This window comes from Chiloscyllium plagiosum, unplaced genomic scaffold (genome assembly GCF_037043375.1).
Source record: "Chiloscyllium plagiosum isolate Xiang-an unplaced genomic scaffold, Cpla_swu_hap1 HiC_scaffold_13, whole genome shotgun sequence".
In the NCBI taxonomy this organism is placed as follows: domain Eukaryota; kingdom Metazoa; phylum Chordata; class Chondrichthyes; order Orectolobiformes; family Hemiscylliidae; genus Chiloscyllium; species Chiloscyllium plagiosum.
In genome coordinates, this window is record NW_028270151.1 from 38,785,534 (window position 1) to 38,803,603 (window position 18,070).

General features: G+C 40.7%; 1 protein-coding gene across 8 annotated transcripts in view; it reads right to left on the reverse strand.

Moving 5' to 3' along the window:
• Positions 1 to 18,070, reverse strand: part of LOC122555988 (guanine nucleotide exchange factor DBS) — a 404,319-nt gene that overhangs the window by 31,066 nt on the left and 355,183 nt on the right. For 5 of the 8 annotated variants that reach the window (XM_043702332.2, XM_087993537.1, XM_043702330.2 and 2 more), the window contains 2 exons: positions 8,457 to 8,531; positions 5,124 to 5,198 (listed from right to left, as the gene is read on the reverse strand). The exons of 1 other annotated variant lie outside the window; for it this stretch is intronic. In XM_043702332.2, the coding sequence (XP_043558267.1) occupies positions 5,124 to 5,198; positions 8,457 to 8,531 (150 nt within the window). The remainder of the gene's footprint in view (positions 1 to 5,123; positions 5,199 to 8,456; positions 8,532 to 18,070) is intronic. 2 more of the 8 variants (XM_087993536.1, XM_043702333.2) reach the window with 1 other exon arrangement.

Genomic DNA, 18,070 nt, shown 5'->3' on the forward strand with positions numbered 1-18,070 from the left:
CCTAATCATCTTGTACACCTCAATCAAGTCACCCCTAAACCGTCTTTTCTCTAATGAAAACAGCCCCAGGTGTCTCAGTCTTTCCTCATACGATCTTCCTTCCATACCAGGCAACATCCTGGTAAACCTCCTCTGCACCCGTTCCAGTGCCTCCACGTCCTTCCTATAGTATGGCGACCAAAACTGCACACAATATTCCAGATGCGGCCGCACCAGAGTCTTATACAACTGCATCATGACCTCAGGACTCCGGAACTCAATTCCTCTACCAATAAAAGCCAGTACGCCATATGCCTTCCTCACCGCACTATTTACCTGGGTGGCAACTTTCAGAGATCTGTGTACATGGACACCAAGATCCCTCTGCTCATCCACACTACCAAGTATCCGACCATTAGCCCAGTACCCCATCTTTTTGTTATTCTTCCCAAAGTGAATCACCTCACACTTAGCTACATTGAATTCCATTTGCCACCTTTCTGCCCAGCTCTGCAGCTTCTCTATATCCTGCTGTAACCTGCCACATCCTTCCTCACTGTCAACAACTCCTCCGACTTTCGTATCATCCGCAAACTTGCTCACCCAACCTTCTAACCCCTCTTCCAGGTCATTTATAAAAATGACAAACAGCAATGGTCCCAAAACAGATCCTTGCGGAACACCGCTAGTGACGGCACTCCATGAAGAAACTTTGCCATCAACTACTACCCTCTGTCTTCTTCCAGCCAGCCAACTCCTAATCCAAACCTCCAACTCACCCTCAATGCCATATCTCCGTATTTTCTGCAGTAGCCTACCATGGGGAACCTTATCAAACGCCTTACTAAAATCCATATATACCACATCTACCGCTTTCCCCTCATCAACCTCCTTCGTCACCTTTTCAAAGAATTCAATAAGGTTTGTGAGGCACGACCTGCCCTTCACAAAACCATGCTGACTATCCTTGATCACATTATTCCTATCCAGATGTGCATAAATCCTATCCCTTACAATTCTCTCTAAGACTTTGCCCACAACAGAAGTGAGACTCACCGGCCTATAGTTACTAGGGTTATCCCTACTCCCCTTTTTGAACAAGGGAACCACATTTGCTATCCTCCAGTCTTCTGGCACTACTCCTGTAGACAAAGAGGACATAAAAATCAAGGCCAATGGCTCTGCAATCTCCTCCCTTGCTTCCCAGAGAATCCTAGGATAAATGCCATCAGGCCCAGGGGACTTATCTATTTTCACCTTTTCCAGGATTTCCAACACCTCTTCTCTACATACCTCAAAGCCATCCATTCTACTTATTTGTGACTCAGTATTCGCATCGACGACAATGCCCTGTTCCTGAGTAAATACTGAAGAAAAGTATTCATTCAGTGTCTCCCCAATCTCTTCCGCCTCCACACGCAACTTCCCACTACTATCCTTGACTGGACCTATTCCTACCCTAGTCATTCTTTTATTCCTAACATACCTATAGAAAGCCTTAGGGTTTTCCCTAATCCTACCGACTAAGGACCTTTCATGTCCCCTCCTTGCTGCTCTTAGCTCTCTCTTCAGGTCCTTCCTGGCTACCCTATAACTCTCAATCGCCCCAATTGAACCTTCACATCTCATCTTGAGATAGGCCGCCCTCTTCCATTTAACAAGGGATTCCAATTCCTTATTAAACCACGGCTCCCTCGCACGACCCTTTCCTCCCTGCCTGACAGGTACATAATTATCAAGGACACTCAATAGTTGCTCCTTGAACAAGCTCCACATATCATTTACACTCTTGCCTTGGAGTCTACTTTTCCAAGCCACACATCCTAAGTCATGCCTCACCGCATCATAATTTCCCTGACCCCAGCTATAACTCTTGCCCTGTAGTACACACTTATCCCTCTCCATCACGAGAGTAAAAATCACCGAATTATGGTCACTATCCCCAAAGTGCTCACCTACCTCTAATTCTAACACCTGGCCTGGTTCGTTACCCAGAACCAAATCCAGTATGGCCTCACCTCTTGTTGGCCTGTCTACATATTGTGTCAGGAAACTCTCCTGCACACATTGAACAAACACTGACCCATCTAACGAACTTGAGCTATAGCTTTCCCAATCAATATCAGGAAAGTTAAAGACCCCATAACAACCACCCTATTACTGTCACTCATCTCCTGAATCACCTTCCCTATCCTTTCTTCAATGATTCTAGGACTATTAGGAGGCCTGTAAAAGACTCCTAACAGGGTGACCTCACCTTTCCTATTCCTAACCTCAGCCCAAACTACCTCAGATGGCATGTCCTCATCCGTCGTCCTTTCCACCACTGTAATACTATCTTTGACAAGCAATGCCACACCTCCCCCTCTTTTACCCCCACCTCTGACCCTACTAAAACATTTAAATCCTGGAACCTGCAACAGCCAATCCTGTCCCTGTTCTAGCCATGTCTCCGTAATAGCCACAACATCGAAGTCCCAGGTACCAACCCACGCTGCAAGTTCACCTACCTTATTTCGTATACTTCTTGCATTGAAGTATACACACTTCAAGCCACTTTCCTGTTTACAGGCACCCTCCTTGGAAATTGATGCCATGTTCCTAACCTCCCTACACTCCAGGCCCTGCACCCTGAAGCTACAATCTGGGTTCCCATGCCCCTGCAGAGTTAGTTTAAACCCCCCCCAAGAGCACTAGCAAACCTCCCCCCAAGGATACTGGTGCCCCTCAGGTTCAGATGTAGACCATCCTGTTTATAGAGGTCCCACCGTCCCCAGAAAGAACTCCAGTTATCCAAAAACCGGAATCCCTCCCTCCTGCACCATCCCTGTAGCCACGCATTTAAGTGTTTTCCTTCCCTATTCCTCGAATCTCTATCACGTGGCACTGGTAACAAACCAGAGACAACAACTCTGTTCGTTCTAACTCTGAGCTTCCAACCTAGCTCCCTGAAAGCCTGTCTAACATCCTCGGCACTCCTCCTACCTATGTCGTTGGTGCCGATATGGACCACGACTTCGGGCTGCTCCCCCTCCCCCTCCAGGACCCGGAAAACACGATCAGAGACATCACGTACCCTTGCACCTGGGAGGCAACATACCAAACGTGAGTCTCTCTCGTTCCCACAAAACCGCCTATCTGTGCCCCTAACTATCGAGTCCCCAATTACTACTGCTCTGCTCTTCTTCACCCTTCCCTTCTGAGTAAGATCATGAAATCAGGTTCATTGGCACAGGAAAGCTGCTATAATATATCATTTCTGGAGAGAGATATTGAAAGGGTTTTTGCACACATTAGGAAAATAATAGTACATTTAATGCATTAAAACGTTAGAGGAAAGAATGTGATTATTTCTTGAGGCTGTGAATAGGTTCCATCCTGGTCTTGACAGAAAATGCATGTTGTATAGTAACATTGACATTAAGACTAAATTAATAAAAAACTTAATATGCTGTACAAGAAGACAAAACAAAAAAATACATTCCGTTCTGTAAACATTGTGTATTAAAGTAAACAGTAAAACCACATGTGAAGTTTGCACCTTCAATAACATGACCTTGATTCCATTGTGCTTCACTTATAGGCTATAACTTAAGGAAGTAGATAATTTGAAATAATATCAGTCATTATACTAAATGCAAATCTCTTATTGGATTACTGAGGTCATTTTCCTCTCATTAGTTCTGTACATGTATTGATAAATATTTCTGGCTCTACTTCCGATTTGATTTCTAACTTATTCTTTTCCCTTCCTCAGCCTCAGATTGGTGATGATTTCCCAAACAAAAAAGAAGCATGTTCCTGAATTTTTGGTGATACAACTATGAAGTAACCATTTAGGAGCTGAACAAGAGTCCCGAGAGATTTGACCCACCAAACATTTCTGTTGCTGGAATGCAGATGAAAAGGTTCAGGAACTATCAAGGGGCTAAAAATGAATGCAAAGCATTTAACTCTTACATGTAAGAGGCTGAAGTTTTATTTGTGATGTGTTGTGATTGCTGTGAGGTCACCCAGGTTGACTTCATAAAATATAAATTCACGGATTGGGGCTGTTAACCTGGTCCAATCAGGGAGCCCTCGCTCACAGATATAAACAGGAGCATCAGAGATTCTGTTCGCTCTGAGAGCTGGCTCTGAAGAAGCCAGACCAGTGTCAAGTACTATGCACGTGTAAATAAAGGGTGAGTCGGTGATGGGATACTGGCCTCTGTGGAGTTATTTCAGGGTGCAGTACATTTAGAACACAAATGGCAATGTAAAAGAAAATTAATCTTCCTTCACATTCCAGACCATGTATCACTTTCCTCTGATATTTGGGCTTGATGTGAATGCCTAGTGTACAAAAAGGACACCATGCCTACTAAGACCAGAATACCCATTTAAACTGGGAGTCAAAAAGTGGACTTACTTGTGCAGACCATTTGAAGCAGCATTTTGAAAACCCATTAAAAACAAGAGTTCGTAAAGAAAATGGAAAGGTCGCTGAGAAACCCAGATATTCTAAAAGGTAGGTGTAAAGTTATTCCTCAAATTGATACGGCAGCATTAATTGGTTAATTGTAATGTATATGTGATTTAATATCATACTTCATCATTAATATATGTCCCTTACATTGACTAGCCATGTATCTTTGTTGTAATGTTTTACATTGCTTTTCCAATGGAGAAAACAGTTTACAGAATGTCTTGTAATCCTGCACTGACAATGCAGCTCAACAAAACATGCACAAAGATTTACATGAGATTTGGCTGAAAACAGGTAAATATGGTATGTGTTGGGGGTAGGGTTGTGAGTTGTGGATTGGGCTCCAACATTTTATTGTAAACAGTTACAAATTTGCTTTATCTATCTGACTGCATGAAGCATCATACATCAAATCTATGAATTATAGACTATACATTTTCTATTTTAAAAATGTACTTTGAAACACTACTAAGAACACTTAATGCACATAGTCACAAATCTTGGCACACAATCACAAACACTGAAGCATAATCGCAAACATGCTATGGTCAAGTCATACATAGTTACAGTGCAAAATGAAATCAAGAACTTCCCCTGAAATATGAGCATACAAACTCTTCTGTTTAAAAAAAACTACATTGCAGCATGCACTTCCCCACATCAAATGCAGCTGTACCTTCAAAACCCAATGGAGTTGGGTCACTCTTTATTTCATATCGCTTAGCTTTAACATCTGGCCCAGACAGTGATCCTGTTGCAGAGGTATGAAAATATATTAAAAACAGCCCAGGATAATACCTACATAACTCATCAATTTATTCTTTATTTCCTAAAATAAATGAGCCAACACTGATTCAATTAATGTAATTAGGGATGTCGTCTGACATGTGACCTGGAGCTAAGAAAGATAATTGAACAAAATTCAATGCATTGTGCTTGATCATTATTCCTTAGAAAAGTTTTAGCTAAGGCATTGATTAGTTGTAGAGGGCATCTTTTTGTAAGCAAAGAGCTGAAAAAGCAAATACTTTAACGTCAGCCACATAATCAGAAATATATGATCTACTCTTAAGAATTCTCTTTTGAGTTCTTGCAATGACCCCTAATATTATTGAACCATTACTACTTAAAAGAAACACTTCAGTGAGGAAAAGGTCAAAGTATCATCTGGAAAATGTATTTTATCCTAGAATTGTGAAAACCTTCACTGAGGACAGACATAATCTCTTTTCCACATTCTATTCCATATGCCAAATTTTAATACATTTGTCAAAATGTCTTTTCTTCACAAAATCACAAAACCATCTTGACTCTGCCTGATGATATTATGGTCTTCTAAATGTCCTTATACTAATTCCTAAAAATTGATTCTTGCATTTTCCCAATGACAAATACTAACCGGGCTATTGTTTCCTACTTCATGTTTTGCTTATTTCTTGAATAGTGAGCTTATGCTTGTGGTTTTGCAATCAGCTGGGACTTTTTAGAATCTATTTTGTAAATTTTGTAGGATCAGAACCAATGCATTCATTATCTCTGATTTCTTTTAAGACACCAGAATGCCCCCAACAGCTTCAGTGGACTTGTCAGCTTTTAGTTTTCTGAATACATTTTCTTTATGATTGTGATTGTTTAAAATTCTTCCTTCAATGTTGCCCCTTGATTTTCTACTACTTTCAGAATATTTTTGAGTCTTGTGGGCAAGTGGAAAGTATTCAGTCACACTCCTGATTTGTGTCTTGTAGATGCTGGAGAGGCTTTGGGGAGTCAGGACGTGAAATTCTCGTTGCAGTGTTCCTAGCCGCTGACCTGCTCTTGTAGCCACAGTATTTGTATGGCTAGTCCATTTCAGTTTCTGGTCCATGATAATCCACAGCATGTGGGCAATGGAGGATTCAGTGGTGAAAGTGCCATTGAATGTCAAGGGGTGATAGTTAGATTCCCTCTTGTTGGCGATGGTTATTGACTGGCACTTGTGTGGCATAAATAATATTTGCCACATACAAACCCTGAGTCTTTCTGCATTTAGTAGCTGAAGAGTTTATTAAGCACTTCTACCTTATTTCCTGAGTAAATTCTCACTTCATATTGCTTAGTGTTTTATCTCTGAGACATGGCTAACAATGTATGCTTTAACTGTTGCTCTGGCCTGTGTGGTATGTAGCTTATTTGGAAACTCAAACCACAATAAACAATTCACATCACATTTGAGCAGATTGCATGTCAAACTTTGCACCTTTGCACTTTCTGCATGACCATAAAAGCGGTGAAGTGGAAAATGTTTATCATGCCACAAATTTCAGGTGAATATACTACTGTAATAGTAACCACTGAATTTAGTTATATTTGAATGCTACTTTGAGTACTTTTGAGTATGCGGTTCCTATGCAGGTGTGAAATAAACTGATAATTGCAAAATTAGCTAGCTACAAAGAAAATCACTGATGAAACTTTGTTTAAACACTGTTTACACCAAGCACAGTATTTGTTTTTATTCATTTGTGGGATATGGGCATCACTGGCTAGGCCAGCATCTATTGTCCATTCCTTGTTGCCTTTGAGGAGGTGATAGTGAGATGCTTCTTTTCCCATTGCAGACAATGTGCTGTAGGTTGACCCACAATGCCATTAAGGGAGTAATTTCAGGATTTTGACCAAGCTACAGTGAAGGAACAATGATATATTTCCAAGTCAGGATGGAGAGTGGCTTGGAGGAGAACTTTTATGCATGGAAACACCTCCCACCTTGTACATGGCAGGTACTCATGTGACTCAGCCAACGTTGTCTATCTTATACGTTGCAGGCAAGGATGTCCGGAGGCATGGTACTGAGCAAAGGCTACGACAACGGATGAATGGGCACCGCACAACAATCAACAGACAGGAGGGTTCCCTCCCAGTCGGGGAACACTTCAGTGGTCCAGGACATTCAGCCTCAGACCTTCGGGTGACCATCCTCCAACGTGGACTTCGGGACAGGCAGCAGAGGAAAGTGGCCAAGCAGAGGCTGATAGCTAAGTTCGGTACCCGTAGGGAGGGCCTCAACTGGGACCTTGGGTTCATGTCACATTACAGGTGATCACCATTGCACTACACACACACACAGAGATATTCCCACACACACACACTCTCACATACACACGGACACAGGTACATACAGACGTGCACAGAGACACCCACACACACTCTTATAGACACACACACTCCCACACATGCACCCCCTCACAGACTTAAGACACTCTGCACTCACTACACACACACACACACACACTTTGTCACACTCACAACCCCTACCCCAGACGGACACACACACACACACAGACAAAGACCCACATGCACACATATATTTTGTGTGGTGAATTTGTACTTGCAGAGTTACATTGCACTTTGCTCAAAAACTGCATACATTCATGTAGAACTCTGAGCTCAAAAACTGCATGAATTTATGTAAAACTCTGTTATCTCACTTTTTAGATTAGAATCAATCTAAACATCAGGTCATAGACAGAGAACACAGGGGGCTAACACCTTCAACATATTGTCTAGCTATCACCATTGTTAACAGCTAACCCGAGAATACAACTTTTTATAAAAAAAGGGTTTTGTGATTTACACATGAAAGAAGTGAAACTATCACTGTATTCTAACAGATGAAAGGCTTAACAGACAATCAACTTCTCAATGTATAATTTCAGTTACATCACACTGCAAATTTTTGCTATAAATTCTGTGTTACAATCGAGCCCTCCACAATCACCTGATGAAGGAGCGTCGCTCCGAAAGCTAGTGTGCTTCCAATTAAACCTGTTGGACTATAACCTGGTGTTGTGTGATTTTTAACTTAGCTCAATATGGATTTTGTAAGACAGCTTTCTCCAATGTAAGTATGGAGTTCAAGTTTTATTCCGTGTTTTATACAGGACTTTAGAAGTGCAATTTCCCTTAAAGTTACAATCAAATTTAGTCAAAACTGGGAACTGAGCAGAAGGTAATGATAATTAGAATGTACCTTTACTTCGTGAAGCACTGACAGAAGAAGCTAAGGAAATGCGACGAATTACAGTTGGCTCCTTAGACTGTGATTCTGGGAATACAGAAAATCAATGCATGCAAAGATTAGAAAAGAGACTAGGAAATGAAGCAGGAAAATAGTGGTCAAACACTGGTCAGATACAGCATATAAAACCAGAATGTTCTGCTTGTATTCCTTTGTACAGTTAATCTACGAAATAGTATCAGCAAAATATTTTTATTTCTCAAATACATACCTTCTTTTTAAAAAATATATATTTTATGATGTTTTTCTTTCACTTGAAATCTACCTCATTTGGATCTTGTACTCTTCTTTAGCTTGCTTTAATGGAGGTAAATACAATTGAACTGTATTTATACAGCAAAGTAATGAAAACAACTGGAAATGCTGTTTGCAAGGTTTTGACACTTCACACCAACTACGCTGAATGATCAGGAATGTTTTCCATTAAATAAAGAAAACAATAGGTGGAGTCATTAAAAATGATGACAAGCATTATGTAGAAAATACACAAGTGAGAGCAATAGAACAAGTTGTTTTATCCACTGTTCTCCAACGTGAATGTTGTTTATATATTATGGATGAGTATAATGAAATTATTATGACTAAGCATATATGCACATATCTTATGCATACACTTTTATGCAATAGTCTATTTACTTTGTATTCAGTGTAAATAAAAAGAAATTTAAATTTCAGCAAGCTGTTTCTTGTTTCTTCTCAGAGGTTTATGAAATTAGTTTTTAGCTTCTTTCCATGGCATTGTTGAGTGTTGGAGCTGCTGGCCTCTGAGATATTGGCAGCTCTAGTAGACACGTTGTAATATTTTGGGGTCCTCAGCTAGGAGAAAGGCCCACCCTTTTAGGCTCTTGGAGGGGGGGGGGCACCTGAAGGCCTTCCTTCTAAGAATAAGCATTGCTATGTCATCACTTTCAGACAACAGTGAGACACCCATCTAACTCAGAAAATTCTGCTCCAGGTAGGAGCAGATTACTGCAGATGCTGGAATCTGTACTGAATACAAAAAAAGTGTTGGAGATCATAGTGGCTCAGATAGCATCCATGGAGAGAAAGCAAGCTAATGTTTTGAGTCTCTGATGAAGAGTCATTAGACTCATAACATTTAATTCTGCTCCAGGACTGGTTCATTCACAACATGGCCAAATATGGTATAACTCCTTTAAGTTGGCCATAGGGAATGTAAATCTCCTGTTCAAAGTGATCAGCCTCAACGGGGTTCATAACACATTTATGGATCACCCTTAATCTCTGTCTTCTGGTTCTCAATATTTCTGCCAAAGGGAAAAGTTTCCCTCTATCTTAGTGCACATGTGAACGAGCAGATGCTGCAAATATCACATGATCCACTGAAAGGAGCCAGATGAATCAAATTTCCTGGCTACAGTTACCACCACAGAATGGAAATAGTGTATTTGTCCTGCTGTGAGGCTGCAGTTATGGTTACAGCAGGTGGCAAATTTCAGTGATGACCCCTCAATGACATCTGATACCTAATTCCATTGAGGTTGAGGGAGAAGAATTTCACCTTAGACTGTCTGACAGCTATAGCTTCTTGCTTCAGCAGTTTGCCTTGTTCTGAGTCACCTTTGCTCATTCTCTCTGCCATGCTGTAATCTAAAAAGATATAAATTACTACAAGGTGGAATACTATTCAAAGTGTAACACTGATTTAATACCAACCATGCCATTTTAAACCTCAAGGCTCCAATTATTGTTGTCTCAACTTTGCACAGTTAAACATATATTGGATGAAATGTTATGCCCCTTTGGGAGAGGTCATTGCCTACATGACCCTGCTGGTATTTTGTCAGTGGCGGGAGAGGGGTTAGGAAAGTCACCCATGCTTGGGTCAACAGATACCCTTCAGTGACCTTCTAGGTCTCCCCCCACTGCCAGATTAAGCCATGTGACTGTGGCACAGTGAAGAATCATTCCTTGTTGTCAACCATAGTCAAGTTTCTGCTTTAATTCTCTTCACTGCTATTCAGTCCCTTGGGAGGCTCTTACATTGCTCCGTTCCCAATTGTTTGAATACACTCAATATTTTTATAGCTAAAGCTTACTTTCTTTGATGCAATATCACATCTGGTACCACTACAAGGATCTATTTTGGTTTTCTAACCTTTCTTTGCACAAACATTTAGCAACATTGTCAGCAAGGAAGTATTCAACCTCCACATAAAATCATAGAATACCAATAATTAAAATGCAAGATAACTTTTATCTATAGACTCTTGGCAGTAACAACTCTATCAGTCATGATCTTATAGTATGGCGGAGCAGACTTGAAGGATAAAGTGGCCTATTTCTGCTCCTAATTTATGTGACTGCATGTTGTCCTTTAGATGTTTATCCAATTCCCTTTTGAAAACCATTGCAGAACCTGCATCCATCACACTCAGACTAACACATTCCAGATCCTAAATGCTCAAATTCTGTTCTGCTTCATTTATGGATCACCCTTAATCTCTGTCTTCTGGTTCTCAATATTTCTGCCAAAGGGAAAAGTTTCCCTCTATCTACTCTGTGAAGAATTCTCATGATTTGCAATCTCCTCTCAATCTTCTATTTTCCATTAAGCGGACAACTGCATTTTCTTCAATCTTCTCACACAACTGAAGTACTTCATCTCCACAATCACTCTCATATGTACCAAAATGTCATGCCCAGAATTGGACAACATATTTGAGTTGAGGCCAAACCGAACAGTATTAAAGAGATGTCATAACTCCCTTGCTTTTGCACTCTAAGACTCAATTTGTAAAGTCCAGGATCGTGCATGCCTTTTCTCAATCTGTCCTTTCACTTCACTAAATTGTGCACATAATCTCTCTGTTCCTGCACCCCCTCAGAATTATATCCTTCATTTCAGACTGTCTCTCCTCATTATTCCTACCAAAATATATTATGTCACACTGTCATGCATTAAATTTCATTGACCATAGATACTCCCATTCCACAAACCTTTCTACATCCTCTTGAAGTCTTTCATTATTCTCATAGTTTATGATACTTCTAAATTTTGCATCATGTCAAATTTTGAAATTGTGCTTTGCATACTTGAGTCTGACCTGCCTATTTGCCATGTTTGTGAGAGTGGAAGGCTATTGCACTGATAAAAAACCTCCCAAAGAAATGGCTCAGATAATAATCCAAAAGGATGTGCCTTTGAGCACAGTCTGTATAAATGAATGAGTGGCAGCTAGGTTTGTCATTCATATATAAGATCCCAGGTAACATAATTGTGTACCTTCTTTAACTATTTATCACAATTCTGTTTCCAGACAGTCAGCTAACTTTGCATTGATGCTGCTCTCTGTCCTTTTTAATCCAGGTTTCAAATTTACTGCCAAAGCCTGTCATGTATGGTTTATTAAATGCTTTTGAAAACTCTTGTCCACTCTATCAACTCATTAAAATATTGCCTCATTAAAATACTCAGTTATATTAGTGAAATATGATTTGCCTTTAATCCTTGCTGATTTTTCTAGGTTAATCTACACTTGTCCAAGTGATTGTTAATTCTGTCCCAAATCATCATTTCCAAAAGCATTCCCATCACTGTAGTTAAACTGACTATCTTTTAGTTGATGGGTTTATCTTTATACTCTTCTTCAAACAAAGATATAATATTTGCAATACCTCACTGTTATGGATTCAGCTTAGTTTCTAAGGAGGATTTGAAAAATATGGCCAGTACCTCCACGCTTTGTATTCTGCATATACACTACCAGTATCCTGCTCAACGTTTTCTCCTCTATTCTCAAGCCCCTGATTGTGGACACATATATTACATCAAGCCATGGATAGTCAACTCATAAGTTCTTTCAGTTCAACACTGGAAATGTAAAACTAGAGTCTTCAAACCCAGCTAAAAATGTGACTCCCTTACCACTGACTCCATTGAATTACCCAGCTACAGGGTGGAATATTCTGAATCCATAATATTCTGGAAGTTTTAGAATAATGGGTATGGGAACTTAATTGTGGGACGGACACAAAATCCGTTTCTGAGTTAAGGCTTTGGTACTAATTTATTAGAATCTTGAAGGTGGGTGAGCTGCTTTTCAACTCTGATGGTTAGGAACATCCTTTGCATTATAAGCATGCCATGGGTACTCATTAATAGCTTATCCTGCTGAAACTATGTTCATGCTAGGCAAAAATTGGCAACACATGATGACAAACATTGTTGTATGTATGAGGCATGAACTTTCCTCTACTCTCTGGTGATTATAAACCTCTTCAGCAATTTTGGTCATAGCGTCATAGGTCCTTCATAAGCAGGCCATTTCTTTGTGCAAATGCTGGTTGAGGCCTGACTGGGTCAACCAGCTCATGAGAAGTATCAGTCATATGCAGTTTTGTCTATGGTTTTTAAATATTTCCAGTACAAAGAGTGAAGTCTCACTGGGTCAACCAACTCATGAGAAATCCTATCTGGCTCTTCGTGGTTTGGCTAATTTTTCATAATGTTTACAGTGTCAAGGGAAAAGCCTGATTAGGTTAACAAGCCTGCCCAAGGGAGGCTCCACGTTGACTATATTTGCAAACCTGACTGGGGCAGGTAAGTGAGGTGCAACACAAAAGGGGTCTCAAAACAGTCACGAAAAGATGGGCTACGTAGAAAGCAATCATAGGGGATGCAACTTAAAGGATGAGGTTATCAGGGGCTCTGGAAGAATCTTGGGGAAAGAAGGGAGGACACTGGATGATGAGGGAATAATCACAGTAATGAGGCAAAGAGGACAAGGAAGAGTTGGAACTGCAGATTTAGGATGGGGAACAAAATTAGTTAACTGGGCTATATTAGGGAGGATGAAAGAGTAGGTGAATTGAAAAAGCTGCAGAGTAAATTTAAGGCTGGGCATAAGAATCTGGATAGGAATGAATAAAAGAAAGAACAAGAATATCAAGGGAGAAAATGAAAGGGCCGATATTCACAACTGAAGATTGGAAAAAAACGTATCAGAGGAAAGAGAAAGGCCATCTGCAGTGATGGCGGGGGGAGGTGAACTGCAAAGGGGGAGGGTAGAATGTGAATAAATAAAATGAAAAGATGTACAACTATCATCTCCATCTTGAATCATCTTGTAAAAGGAAGACCTGCAAGGGATGCACATACAAATGAAAATGGCCTGAGATCTGTTTGTATGTGTTCCATTACAGTGCAAACAGACCCAAGTGAAGCAACCGAAATATAAATTGAAAAATAGGTTTGCATAAGCACTGAATTATGGCCTTAATACTGAAGGGTAGCACTCACTGCAGAATAAAGAAGAATAAGCGCAATCAATTCCTAATATCAACATTCAAACTATGTCTTATGATTTATTTAACACTGAGAAGAAGGGGATCTAAGACTCACAAAAATTGATTGGATTAGTGGGAAGGTTATTCCGGATTAGACTCATTTACTTGAAAGTGAAAGACATAGGAATGAAGGCTGTTGTCTTGTATTGCAGAGATAGTGAAGGTCTCCGAGACTCAGACTGTTTTAATCACTGCATGGATGGAAATTAATGTAAAGAACATGGCTACAAAGATCTTGCTCATAGTAACATCAAGAAAAGGAAGTTTAATCGTGGGTCATAGAAAATCTATGTAGAGGTTACTGTGGGGAAGGTTTTTACCCAACATATGAACAGTCTGATAGGGGCCAAAAAGATGGCCTGACTATTTCAAGAGCTTACCATATATACTCGAGTAATAGATAAATTTTTTTACTCCTTTTTATGGTTAAATTTATGGGGTCAACTATTACATGGATACTACTTTTGAGGGGCTGAAACTCATGCACGTCAAAATTCATACCGTATCATTAGCAGAAACCCAACTGATCTTGAAATGAATAAAGAAAACCTGGGAGCAGAATATAAAAATGAATTGCAGTAATTCTGAAAACCCGGAGTGAAACACAACAGCCAGCGGACTGGAAGACTAGGAGCCGAGTAGAACAACTGGCAGACTGGAAAGCTGGATCGAGATGTGACGGCCAGCACACTGACTCATAAACATTGATCTGTTATCTGTAAAGAACTAGGGTTGACCTTTACACAAGATATGCGGAATATTCCAGATTATTTGGCCAAAAATAGGGGCCGACTTTTACATGAGATCGACAATTGCTCGAATATACTGTATATGGTAATTGTAAGGCAAGCATTTAATTCCTGATACTTTTTCCACAGATCAGTTCTTCCAAGCCAGGTGACCCCCCTCCCCTCCCCCACCCGCATCCACCTATCGCCTTCCTAGCTACCTACCACCACCCCCCCAGCACCCCCTTCCATTTATCTCTTAGCCCCCTTGGGCCCCACCCCACATTCCTGATGAAAGACTTATGCCTGAAAAGTCAACCCTCCTTCTCCTCGGATGTTGTCTGAACTGCTGTGCTTTTTCAGCGCCACACTTTTTGACTCCAACTTAGCCCAGCAGCTGAATATGCATTGCTGAAGTCAAGGATAATGAAGAGACGAAGAAGGAGGAATGGTTATTACCAACAGACCTGGAGATGCAAGTATCAGGACTGTAGCTATGGAGTAACAAGTAGTGACTGAAGAGGGGAACCTGACTCTTTAGCCCTATCAAGCAGTGTATCAACAGAAGGTATACCAAAGGCATTGCAGCTACCTGCAGATGCTTGAAAGCCTAATCATGTAGCTTAAGCAGCACCCCCCTCCCCCCCAGAGGGCATGTTCATACCAAAAGGCAAGAGTGATAGACTTAGCATTCTTTACATTGTTCCTCATTATGTGCGTGTGAGTGTATATGTTGGTCAGCATTCCTCGAGTTTGTTTACAAGGAAAGCATAATTATTCTAAAGCCTTAACAGATTGAAGCAGGCTATCATAAAAAGTGCTATATTTAAGTCAAGTGTATAGTTGCACAGGAAACTGACATTTGTGCATCTAAAGAGAACATGGTGCTTTAATTGTTCCCTTCCTACTACTATACTCTAACATTGTGATAGACACAATTCAATTTGAGAAAGCCTGCTGACAGCTTTTCCAGCTTGCCTCAGATGACTTTGATGGGTCTCCTATTGTGACCTGGGTCCAGGAGGGCTCTGACCAGTTGAGGGTCTTCTACCAGATTCTGTGCAAATTCTTCAGCCTGATATCAGTGAGGAATTTGCATTCCTGGCAGAAGGAAGTGGTCTTGCCCGGGTACCTCTGGAATGTCCGGAGATAACAATTCATAGATGCCTGTCCATCATTCCTCCTCTCTCTCTTTGCACAGTAGCACCTCCTTCACCCCTTGAGGGCATGGGGCTCTGGAAGGAGGTTTAAGTTCACTCAGCTACCTCTTGTCTAAGTGAATGAATACATCCATGGATCGAGCAGCGGAGTTAGAGTTCATGTGCATAACCAGCAGATACTGTCTGTTCTGATGGACTTGGCTCCATTCCATGGAAGCAGCCATGTGCTCACATGGCACAGCCACCATATCAAACATTACCTAGGTGACCACCTCTGCTCCAGTCAGTATATGATGTTCCAATGCTTGACCATGCCTCTCTGTCAGATCATTGATGGCTGAGTTCAGTGGTCATCATTCAGACTGGGCTCAGCAGAGACCTATTCACCAGCATTCCTTTGAGTGTCAGGAACCTTGGATATTTCTTCCTCCTGTAGCTGCTAGACTCTGCAGGGCTGCACTAACCAGAAGAGAGGATGTGTTGGCAATACCGCAGATAGGGTGCCACCACTAAAAAATGGCCTCCATGTTTTATCTGTACATGCACAGGTAGACCCGCAACACAGTTGCAACAAGTGTCTGAAACAGGATGATAGTTTTGACAGGCATTTTGGATGCAATATTGTAATTTTTTTTATAATGAATTCTGTAAGATGATGATTACGTGGCCAATCATATATTAGTTTTTATTACCAAAATTTAATGGGATTACATTTTGGATGCTGGCATCTTAATAGTTGGTGAAAGTCCATGTTATTAGTAAGTAACCAGTATGGCTGATACAGAACAGTGATTTCTTTCCACTGATCTTATTAGGAATCAATAGTTATTCCTATTGACTTAATGATAGTGGATGGTATTGTAGTTACTTGTGTGAGAAACAAAGCTCACACACTTCAATAATTGCAGTCCGAGACAAAATCTGAATCAGTAGTGTCCTTTATTTTGACACTTGCAGGTGGGTGTGATGTCCAGTGCCAGGCAAGGCAGAGGACATACACACACCAAATTCAACAAATACTCGATATTTATATAATTTGGTTCCTACATATTTTTTTCTTATTTCATTGTTTCTCCCCCTGTTTACATCCTCCACTTCCCTAAGACTGGTCCCACCACTCCTGCTTATCTCTTGTCTTATCCAGCCTTGTCTGTGACAAAATGCTTATTTCTGGCCTCACAAGGCCGTTTGACCTCATCCCACTGCAGGTCGTTGTTAGGCATATTCTTTCTTCATCAGGACCTAATCTTTCCATCTGGGCTTCTCCTGAAGTCACTCTGATCCCTATGACCTCTTTAATCAGGGTTTGTTCCTGTGTCTCTGTAAAAGTGGGAAACAGATGTTCATTCCTATGTATCTGGCCTAACTTCATCCCCTCACAACATCTTATCTATTTGCCCAAAGTATCTACCATTGTTTTGCAATCACGTTTCATGCTGACATACAACTTTAGCTAATACAAAAACAATCATATATTTCCTCCACATAGTTTCCATTCTTGTTGACTCAGCTCCCGACCGAAACAACCACACACTGATGTGAGTTCATTTACTTTGTATCAGAAATTATAATTGCAGAACTGCAGAAGAAACATTAATTTACCTATATCCCACACTTGTACATCCAACCTAGAATTAGTGTTTTGTTTCAGCTCCTTGAAAGTGAATGCATGTTTAAAAAGAGCCCTCCAATTTTATGCATAAGCATACAGTGCTCCACTTAACAATCATATTAGTCATGAGTGCTGGCTCACTAGAATGTGGTGGGGACTACTTGAGATCAGATGCGTACATTCTGATTGTTATAATGAAAGGTTACTGAGCTGCTGCTGTGTGAGCTGCTGCGTGTTGTAGTTCCTTTCATGTTTCAAGTTTGAACCTTGGCACAAGTGTGAGAACCAGTGCCACTGTGGTGCAACTAATTCTAATAACTGCAATGAAGTGACAATGCAATGATTGCACAAGGCATCTCAGGAAATACTTGACATTCAATCTTAATTGTGACAGTCCTCTGCAGAGATAACCTTGAAATGCTAACTCACACTCAGAGGCATGAAGCATTAAATGGTAAATATCCTGGTACAGAGCTGCAAACCATTCACCCTCGTGCAGCGCTGGAGCCAGGTTGTCTGCAGCCACCTCTATCAAGTATGCCTGCACCAGTCAGGATGAACTGTTGTTGCCATCCTTAGGGGAAACAAAAAGGTCCTTACCCTTCTGCAAAACCTTTAGAAGAGTCTCTAAGAATGGATTACTAAAACCTGGTACAGATTTTTGCTTGGTCTGTGATATGTGCAAAGGTGGTGTGGGGACACGATTAGAAGTTAATTCATGTTCTCAAGATTCAGAGAACAAATGTTGCTGTCCAG